Source organism: Rhinolophus sinicus, chromosome 9, assembly GCF_057876585.1.
Source record: "Rhinolophus sinicus isolate RSI-liver-muscle chromosome 9, RSI-T2T, whole genome shotgun sequence".
Lineage (NCBI taxonomy): Eukaryota > Metazoa > Chordata > Mammalia > Chiroptera > Rhinolophidae > Rhinolophus > Rhinolophus sinicus.
In genome coordinates this window covers 10,574,383-10,585,163 of record NC_142509.1, presented here as the reverse complement: position 1 = coordinate 10,585,163, position 10,781 = coordinate 10,574,383, and the positions used below count along the sequence as shown (strand labels likewise).

Here is a 10,781-nt window from a genome sequence, read left to right as displayed (position 1 = left end):
CCTGCCCAGATTCTCTGCAATGACTTGTTCACTTATGTAGGCATAGAAATTTCAAATATTTTTCGGTAGGAAAATTCAAGGGCACCAATCAGAATTTAAGGAGAAAACGATAACACAGTTTTTCCTTTGTCCCTAAGGCTTTTCAAACCCTAGTTCTATATAAGTTTGCTGATAAAGAATTTCTTTCTAGATTGAATAAGCCCTATCTTAGTCAGTTTTTCCATTTGTATAAAAGTTTATCCATATAAAAAATGAATTACATTAAATTTTGGGATTTGATGTTTACAAGCAAGTTTCTCCCACTTACACTCTTGGTATGTCTGTAGATTTTACTTTATTCACTTTCTCAGTTTAGAACTTAGAACAAACATTCCTGTTCAGAGGAGAGTGCCCAAACTGTTAATTTTAACTCTACCAGTTAAGGAGATAGTCATCTTTTTGTTTTTATCTTCAGCATCATGCCCCGAAAGGAATTTTTCAGGTATGTAATTCATATGCAAATCAAACTCTAGGGTAGAATTATTTTAAACTCTACATTTTGCATTGATGTATGTCATCTGTGTGTGAGACTACCAAGGAAACCAACAGTTTGCTGGCCTTGAATGGTTTGGCAAACTGTCATTAAAATCACTCAACACACTGAATGAAAAAGAATACTTCATCAGATTTACCCTCTTTCTCTCTGAACTCAATTCTAAAGTGATCCTGCTAACTTGGGGTCAATGAAATAATTTTCTTTGCCTGTAAGTCTCATTCTATAGATCAGTTGTCAAAATCCACATTGAGATGAATCTAAAGTTAGAAAGCCCTTCCTTTAGGCTCTCATAGGCTCATTACCTACGCAACGAGCTGCTTTCCCCTGGTAAGTACCTATTTTCTACTCCTTGGTCGTAAGATATTACTGAAAGGTCACCAATAGGTCTCTAATCAATAAAGTATAACTTTAGGAAGATTCAGAGCAACTTCTTGAGATATAGCCCACCACTGAGGAAGTAGCTTTGCACAAGAACCTTTTAACAGCTGTAGGATCTGATGACTCTCTAATAAGCCTCCTTTATATCCCTTTCAATCTTAGAGGTCGTGTTTGTGCCATCTTTGCTCTTTCGGCTTTTTTCTTACTTGCCCAGGAAGCTGACATGTGCTGTCTAATGTAACACTCTCTAGTCTTGTACACACTCAGTGGATGTTTACTTAGGCAATGCATTACTCTGGTGACTTTTCTTATCCACTTGACCTCAAGCAATACCACCAATTCTTCATTCCAGCCAACAAGAAATAACAGCAGGAAGTTTTACTCCATAAAGCATTAAGGTATTTTAATGAGGAAAAAAATCTGTATCTTAGTCTTATGTTTGTTTCTATTCAGACACTCAAAACTAGTTCTTCCCTGCCCATCTCTTCTAACTGTAACTTTATTTGTGACCATGTAATAAAGGCCAGTTTAAAGATATTTTTTTAAAAAGTTTAAACCTTTTTAAAAAAGATTAAACAACCAGGCTAGCAAAAAGGTACTCAATACATACTTTCCTTATATCAAACAAGCTAATATTTCAGTACAATGTAGCTATACAGAATATATACAATACACATATGTTCACAAAGCAAACACTATAGGCTCAGAACAGATTTGAAAAAACATGATATTCACATTGATTACAATAACTCTAAAAATGATTGTAACGTTCAAACGGCACTTAGTTTACAAAAAAGTCACAAAAATATATATATGTCTATATATATGTAGTCATCAAGAACTATGGTTCCTGTAAAATACTAATAGCCAGATACTAGTATATAAAATGTGAAGTTCTGACATTGTATACATTTTTAGGAAATAAAACAAAATCCAAAACTATTTTTGTTATCGTTGAAAGTCAAACATGCCAAGTAACTTAGCTATGGCCACTGTCACCAAGTAAAGCCATACTTGAATGAGATGACAACTGGATACAAAGCTGGTGAATTGGGGACTGGCACAGTTTAGAGAACTGTATTGGTTCTAGGTGAGGGTAGAAGACATAAAAACATCCATTTACATAATTTAATTCACATTTCCTCCCTAGCATACCCACCCCCAAGGGTTTCACAAAATGCCAGTGCCCCCAAAGAATCATACTGCTATAACTAGCAAGGTACAAAAGCTTCCCCCAAACTTCCTTGATGTTGGGCTGTAGGCAAATATTAAAGCATGCATCAGATAAACAAAGCAGTCACTCATCTGGAAGACTGTGGCGCAGTTTCCTCCTAGGCTGGTTGTACTAGAAAGTACTCCAGTTTTTAAATGGAGCCAGATTTATATGTTAGCTCTGTAAAATACTGAGCTAATGTAGCAGCAAATATGAAATTACACAAAAACACAATTTTATTTAAAAATTCATTTTTGTTACATCGAAACATTTTTTTCCCTTCACATTTGTCTCCTTTAACCAGACACCAATTTCTTTTATCACTGAATTATGGTCTTTTATCTCAATCTGACTTTCTCATTATATTGTAGTGGAAAAAGACATGTCCTAATCCTGGAAAGCTTAAATTTACTCTTAAAAATGGAAATACAGGAATTTTAAAGTGAAAAAAAAAAGTCTGTTCTAAAAGTATCTCTCACAAATATATATATTTAAATATTAAAATAGGCTACATAGGATTTTTATAAAATGGCTTTTGAAAAGATAGTAGAAGCACAAAGAAGCCACATACTATCCTCCAATTGGACATAAGGTGCCATAAGTGTGCCCTACAAAGAGGCAGGCAATCTCTAGCTGATGCTACAGGAGGCATCAGTAACAACAGAAAAATCAAATATATTATTGGGACTTGGATTGAAACCAAATTTTACCCTTTTAGGGACTGTTGCTTTTTAAAAGTATCTTGAAATATAGGCATTTGAAGCCATCACTTTGTACAAGGAAGAAAATGAATAAAATTTAATGATCTGACTCCTTCCAAATACCTGATGGCGTTCATTTCAGGCACCTGAAAGATGAAAAGCAGTGCAACTTCCAATAACTTAATGGACTACTCTCAGTATGAGAGACTTACTACATAGCTTCTGTCAACTGGAAAATTCAATTGATAACTGAAATAAAAGAAAGCTCTTAGAGAAAACACACTTATAAGTTAATCATAGAAAAGGTTCCCTCTATGGTAGAAAACAGGTGTTTCTAGGAACTGCACAAAAGGCCTCCCATCTTTAAATGATCACAACCCCCACTAACACTGAGGGAAATGATATGTGTTAAGAGGTGGCGGGATCTTCTTAACGTAGGGAAGATTTATCCTTCCTCAGTAGGTGATGTACTTTGGCAACCTGAATTTCATTTACAGGAAGGTTTTTTTACTTACTTAATTGAATAATGAAATCTGGATATGGTTAGATGACATTTAGGAAAACAAGGACAATTTAATAAAATCGTGAAAATGTAGCCCTTCAAACCATCAAGCAGAAATTTTATCAATAAATCATCACAATGGAGCCCAGGGCTTTAAGCTTAATCAGCAAAATCAGTCAACTGAAAAGAGAAAGGCAATAATCAAAGAATTTGATTTTATAAACCAGGCACTTCAAACTGAAATTAAAAAATTGAGTTTTAAAATTTTTTTAAAAAAGTTTTTGTTTTCTATCAATGGTCTGAACTCTTAAATTCTTTGTAAACTATTATGTAAACAGGAACCTTGGTATTAGTTGGAACTGGCCTGCGTCCTATACAGAGGGAGTTTACTTAATTAAAATAGCACAAACTAAGGCAGTCTCATTTTCGGATACTGCCAAATTGAGATTCCGATAACATTGCCTGACATCTCTGCAGAGACTATTTGTAAAGACATGGATCTATTATTTTTTTCTATCATAAAAATATAATCATTATGACGTAATGGAATATCTATTAGTTTAGTATGAAGTAAAGTACAATTATGATGTCACCAAGAGTCTTCTCCCCATAATCTGACATAGACTTAACTCCCCATTAATAAATCTCAACATATTTATAATCTAAAAATGAAATATCCATAGAGTGTCTGTTCCTTAGTTAAACCTAGAAATCGGTTCAATTCTACTTCATTGTTTAATCTGAACTATTATTGCTTTTGGCAATAGTGTCTTGCTGAGGGCTTTCCAAATAAAAAAATACTCTATTGTCACCACATTCTGTCAAGCAACTGAAAGATAAAAACGGGTATAGGCAAAGTAAGGAATAACTTAATTTAAATTTTGACGATTTTAGCTTAAAGGTCTATGTTTAGTGATAAATATTCCTCATAGATGTGTTTACTATAACAGAGCTTTCTCCAATTTTGTTTCACTGCTTCAGAAAAGAAAATCAAGTTTCTATATATTCTCCTCTCAGTAACTTTCAAAATCTAAATATATTATAAATAAAGTATCTTATGTCAATAACTTACAGTGAAAAAAACCACATTTATTACCTTTTAGCAACTTTGGGTCTCTTCCAAAGCAAACTTTACTAGTCCCCCATCCCCAATTAATATTAACATCTCGAAAACTATTCTCCCTCACTTGGATGTAGATTTCAGTTATAACTTCACATTTTGCAGATGAGTGAAAATAGAGTAAGTGCTGCATGAAAGGATCTAATTCTCTTAATCAATTCCTCAAATCTCAAACTCCTTTCAGTTAAATATCACAATTTTAGGGCTGTTCATTCATCAAGTAATAAGAATAATTCTCTCCATGTGGTATACTAGTACAAATTACCATACAGTATTATATTTTTCTGGGACTACAAAGTTAAAAGAGACTAAAATATGATCTGGGAATCTTCAAAATAAAAGCCACTAAACCAGGTGAGTGGCCTCTATTTAGCATAAGGTAAGTACAAGAATGAAAAATAAGAGATAAAAGACTGAAAGATTAATACAGCTTTCAAAGGCTTTCAGAGAACCATTTATACATCGGGAAAGACTGGCTCAGTAGTTAGAAGGTAACAGAGTTACTGATGAGAAGTACATTAGATGTCCTAACTAGTCCATTCCATTTGATAAAAATAGTTTAACAATAGTGGAAGCTTTTTTTGGTTTGTTTTAAAAGCCAAAGGGCATATGTCATAACATGGAACCAAATTATTGTAAACCAGAATGGTTGCTGAAATGTTAAAATGTAAGACTTTGTCTTACATTTCAGTTTTTAGTACTCTTTGTCTCACGGAAATTGAGAATTTTAGAAGCTGGTAATGTACTAAATGTATAACTAATCACTTCAGCTAAAAATTAAGATTACTTGAAATTCAAATTAAGAAAAATCCATTTAAATATATTGGTGGGTGACAAATTCCATCTGCTCCCCTTTATAAAAACTTAAAATTCAAAAAAATAACCAATATTAATCCCTTTGTTTCTGAATTAGTACAATCACTGATATGCTACCGTGTTTCCCCAAAAATAAGACCTAGCCGGACAATCAGCTCTAATGTGTCTTTTGGAGCAAAAATTACTATATGACCTGGTCTTATTTTACTATAATATGAGAGCGTATCTTATATTAATTTTTGCTTCAAAAGATGCAATAGAGCTGACTCTCTGGCTAGGTCTTATTTTCGGGGAAACACGGTAGATGCGTCCACTGTTAGAATACACCCTTAAAAATGCAAAGAAAGACTGCAGGAGTGTATATCCAGTATCATGACAAATATCTTTGCTCATTTCTAAAGTATATCATACCTATTTGGTAGTTTAAAAATGGAAAATAAATGCTTTTCTTGTATAAAATACTTGGTTTTAAAAAAGCAATTTATCCTGTATTCTAAAATTTAAGCCCTTAAATATCACAGTTACCCTCATGGGACTTAAGACAGCTATGCTTAAGTATTTTAACCTGGAATTTTTAATGTTTAGTTATACTGGTAGTTTCTAATGAATAAGATAATATAACTGCCTTTCATCTCTTTGCAATGTTTTCCATATATTTTGGTAAAAAGTGTATATCCAAACATCCCTTTCTTAGTGAACTTTAAATAAATCTAAATAACACTATATACAGTTATCCCTTGCAGCTTCATTTCCTAAAACAGATCTGTAAGCTAAATATCCTTAAAATGTGTATCAAGAAAAATGTAGAGCCTCCTTGAAATAGAAAAAAGGAAGGACTTTGTTGGATATTAATTAGTTAACTGTATTGGTAAGATTTGGGAAGTAGACAACTAACCAAGTATGCATTTTCACAGTACTGTATTTAAATTTTTCATATAACTTGGAAATCTGTGCAATTGTAATTATCAATGAAAATGTAAAATTTCCATTTGAGAAAGAACAGCCAGTGGTGGTAATTCTATATTGTGAGAACACAGAATACCTCAGAACTGCCAAAATTGTGCAAGGCTCTCTTAATGTAGAGGTCTCAGGACAGGAGATGTGCTAAATAAACACTTTCAACCAACAAATCCCCAAATGATTCTAATACATTTCTTTAGCCCTATTTCTTTCCTTATTTTCTTCCTTCCTTTTTCTTCTTTTTTTAGTAACTCTTAAAACTGAAGGCAACAACAATTGCTGGTCATAATTTTGCCTATTCTTTGTCTTGTCCATATAAGATTTTATATTAACTTTGACATTTATCTATTGGTAGGGATAACAGTTTTCAAAGAATATATATGACATTAAAAATAAAAACTCCTGACCTTTCCAGTTGAGACACAGCAGTGCCATTACTAGTAAGTACCAATCTGTTGCACAAAGTAATTCAACCCTATTAGTAAAGATGCATAAATGGTGGAAGCCCATCATAACCTGTATATGTTGACTTTCCTGAAGGTAATACACCTATGTTTGAGAGCAAAGGGGTAAAAACAGGCTCATGAGTGAGATGCGGAGTTGGAAACAAGGTAAAGACAGCAGAATATGGAAAGAGACAGAAAGAACATTAGCCTAAAAAAATCCTCGAGTTTCCTTTCCTTTTCTTTCCATTTGTAGGAGGCAAAATGAATTACAGAATTAGCATATTTTAAAAAATGGAACAATTTAAGTCACGAAAACTTAAAAACATATTTTATTATTAAGGTCTAGCACCTGGACAAAATTCAGATCTTGTGTGTGGAATAAGAAAGTATGTTTTATTTCTTTTTTCTGATTGAATCAGGTGCTTTCATAATTATTAAAATTTGTGTGTGTGTGTGTGTATATATATATATATATATATGTAAATAAAAGTTACTCAAAAATTCATTGTTCATGAACTCATGAATATTTAGGATCAAAGTGATACTGTAAATGGCATTAGATGAAAAATATACTCCAGCCTAGAGTATCATAAATTTCAACTAAAAAAGAAAGTTTCATTTTTTACCAGCAAAAGAGATGATACTCATTAATTCAAGGTTTTTAGTTTTTCTATAGTCTTAACATTTTCCCCCAGATTTATGAGTCAGAGATCATTTTATAGCCTTTTCTCATCTTTTACATTATTGCTTACATTGTGTAAAAACTACACGAACTACTTTTAATAAACTTGGCAATAGTTAAAAGCTTTTTAGAACAAGGACAATGTTTCACTGTCATATGGGATTTTTATAAACAGTCTTAGTTGGGTTAAGAATGTAGCCTTAATAGAGAATTCTTTATTTTGTCCAAAACAGCACAATAAAAACATCCCCAACAATACATAAACCTACATATGAAATATAGATTATCTCCAATATTTTTCCTTTATATAGTATCACGCCAATATATGCAAGTGAAAGTATTGTCAATGAGGCAAGGGGAAAACTGATTTTGGCAGTGACATAATTAGTCAGGCATTAACATTCAAATACCAGGTAAATAAAAATTTTAGCCAGAAAAGCAGTATTAGAGTTCCTATGAAGCTGGGATTTTACACACTACATTCTCCATTCCTGGTCACCCCATGCACAGCTTGACTATTTTCAATCATGGTTCTCTGTCTTCTTTTATAGAAGAAAGATTATTTGAATGAGTAGTACTGTAAAGTACAGGGACTGCCTACCCCAATATCAAATTTTCACTATGAAAAAAATCAGAATAAAAATGATAAAGCTTAAAAAAAAAAGGAGTATGTTGGATTTCAGCAGTATTTACCCTAATAATTTTTAAGACAGCTTACCTTAAATACTTCCCAAAACAACAGGCTTTACAAAATATTGTACAACGTCCTGTGTATAGGAGTAAACATCTATTTGGACCATTTGTCAAATTCTTTTTAGCAATTTGTTTCTGGTGTACCGTTTCATCTTAGGAAGGTCAATATTGATCTGATTTCTTCTTTAGCTAATAATCTGTTGTTAGCCTACTTTTAACAATGGAAGGAGAAACTGATACATGTTTTAAGTCAAGTGGTTCTCCTTAAGTCTTATAGCTTCTATTATATTTCAAGATCATGTTATTGTGCACTTACAGAAGCAATCTCTCAGTCAGGAAAAATAAAACATCAGTTGCAGGGTTTACAAAGTAAAAAAGGGAAATTCTTTCCCAAACCCTTTTCTCTTTAAAAAATTGAACTAAATTTAAATGTACAAGACCAAGCACAGGCACTTTCCAAAAACCAAAAATGAAGCCAAACCATGAAATTACTCAATAGTTACAGAAGACAGCTCTGATTTCGGGGGGTCACCTCCGGGAGTCTCGGCACAAGCACTGGTCTTTGGTTGCTCTGGCATTTCTTCCTCCTTTTCTGCCAGCCCACCAAGAGACCCCAAGGGAAAAGTGCTTTCACAATTCTGGGTTGAGGAGACCTGTGAAATTACAGGCATTTGAACAGAGGAGTTGCTTTCAAAACTGTGTTCTCCAAGATCATACTGAACAAGGGTCTCTTCTTGCTCCTGGTTTAAGTAGTCCGGTACTAGGAAATCACTAGATAAGAGGCAAAGGATGAAATGGAGTTAACTTTCAAACCAGTATTAAGTAAGACACATAAAAAGACCTGATTTGTAAAACAGGATTGGGAGTTTTCATTTTTCTAATTCTTGAATGATGATCCTTGAATGAAGATTAAACTCAGGAATTTTCAACTTCTAAACTTTCTTAACTCTTTTGCTGCATTAATTGATTTCAAGGTTTTTTTTCAAAATGTGTCAGATATCCACAAAAACAAAAAGTTGCTATTTTGACTATTTTACGCATTTAATAACAATTTGAACTGTTTTGTATATAAATGACATTATTTTGATGTATAAAAATTTTGGATATATTCATTCAGATATATCCAATCATCAAGGAAAAAGGGCTAAATATGAAGCAAAGCCATACATTAGAACCAAAGTATATCAACCCTCACCGCCACCAACAGATAAAATTCAGTGTCACCTTGGGCACCTAAATAGTCTTGTTTTATGTAGAAGAGTCTCTGTATACAAAACAAATGCAATTAGCATACTCACTTAAGCAAAGATCATTTGAATAATTTGTGCTTAACCTTTCTTGAATTACACACTAATTAAAAGGTATATAAACCTAGTTTCATTACTTCCTGAATGTTAGTTAAGAAACTAAATCCTTACGCATAAGTGACCTTATGCAAAATCTTCTATATAGAGAAATGTAAAAAACTAATTTATGTGTGTCCTGCTATTAAATTTGGTATATGAAGAGAGTAATTATATTTATCTTTGAATCAGTATTTGGAAATGAATGCCATGAGATTAGTTACATGTTAGTCCTCAGAAAGTATTTAATTTATTGATATCGAAAGTATTTAATATTCTTATTGATACAATAATTAAATTTGATTACTGAATGTGGACAGTAAAATCTACCAAAATTTTAACAACAGTGGATATTATTCCTCAGTGGTGAAATCAGAAAAGATCTTTAATTTCTTATATTTTAAACTTCTTTATATTTTCTAAATTTTCTACTGTAAGTATTTTGGTAATTAAAACAAACATTATGAAATAAGTTTTAGGTGCTTTAAATTTTTATTGCTTCATAATACTAGGAATGTCAACAACTAACATACTGAGTAAGATTATTTTATAATTTGTCAAGTATTAATAAAAAAGTTAAAATCTGCTCATGTACAAAGCAATTTAAGATGTCTTATATTTTCTAAAAAGTCTTCAGGTGTTAGACAAGAGGAATGGAGAATAGAGAGCTGTGTATAGGGAAGATACAACAGACAACAGGAGTGGTTAACTGAGACACTATTTTAGCCCTGAACAATGTTTCACATGACAAGTATAACTTAGGCTTTGTGATAATGACAGCAGACACTCAGAGTTAGAAATGATTACATTAAACAAAATGAATGTCTGATTTGAAGAGAAAAACAGAATCTATGCAGGAATAAACTGGAATTTATTTAAAAATAAGATTAAAAAATAAAAGTGGTTTAAAATTAAGATTTCATTTTGTAAGAAACTAATGATTCCTATAGATGTATTAAAAATAGACAATAGAATTTTATATCTAGGTGAGACCTCAGAAATCACCTTTAAAGTTTACATTTTGCCTTTCTCTAACTTTCAAGCTTCTTCATCTGTCAAGTGACATATTCAATCATAACAGCAATTAGTGGCAGAGCTGGAACTAGAACCTGATTTCCTTGGATACACCATAAATCAGAAAGGTAACTTTATTATAAATTATTAATATTAAAAGCATGAAGCTTTAAGCAGAAAGAAAAAAGGAAAACTTCATTTAATCTAAATAATAAAGAATCCATTATACGTAACTGCTATTAAATTTTCTCTCTTATTGTATATTCCTTTATATAAAATTTAAAGAAAAGAGAGAGAAGTGGTCAAGAATTTTATTAACATCCAAAGAGTCTGAAGTAATCCAATAGCATTAAGTATCATCTGACATGGTAAATTTTC

General features: G+C 32.1%; 1 protein-coding gene across 3 annotated transcripts in view; it reads right to left on the bottom strand.

Moving 5' to 3' along the window:
* Positions 1–1,301: 1,301 nt before the first annotated feature.
* The window catches only part of ZBTB44 (zinc finger and BTB domain containing 44), an 84,050-nt gene continuing 74,570 nt past the window's right edge, over positions 1,302–10,781 (bottom strand). For all 3 annotated transcript variants that reach the window (XM_019713987.3, XM_019713988.3, XM_074321775.2), the window contains exon 6: positions 1,302–8,817. In XM_019713987.3, coding sequence (XP_019569546.1) covers positions 8,535–8,817 — 283 coding nt within the window. In that variant the 3' untranslated portion in view covers positions 1,302–8,534. The remainder of the gene's footprint in view (positions 8,818–10,781) is intronic.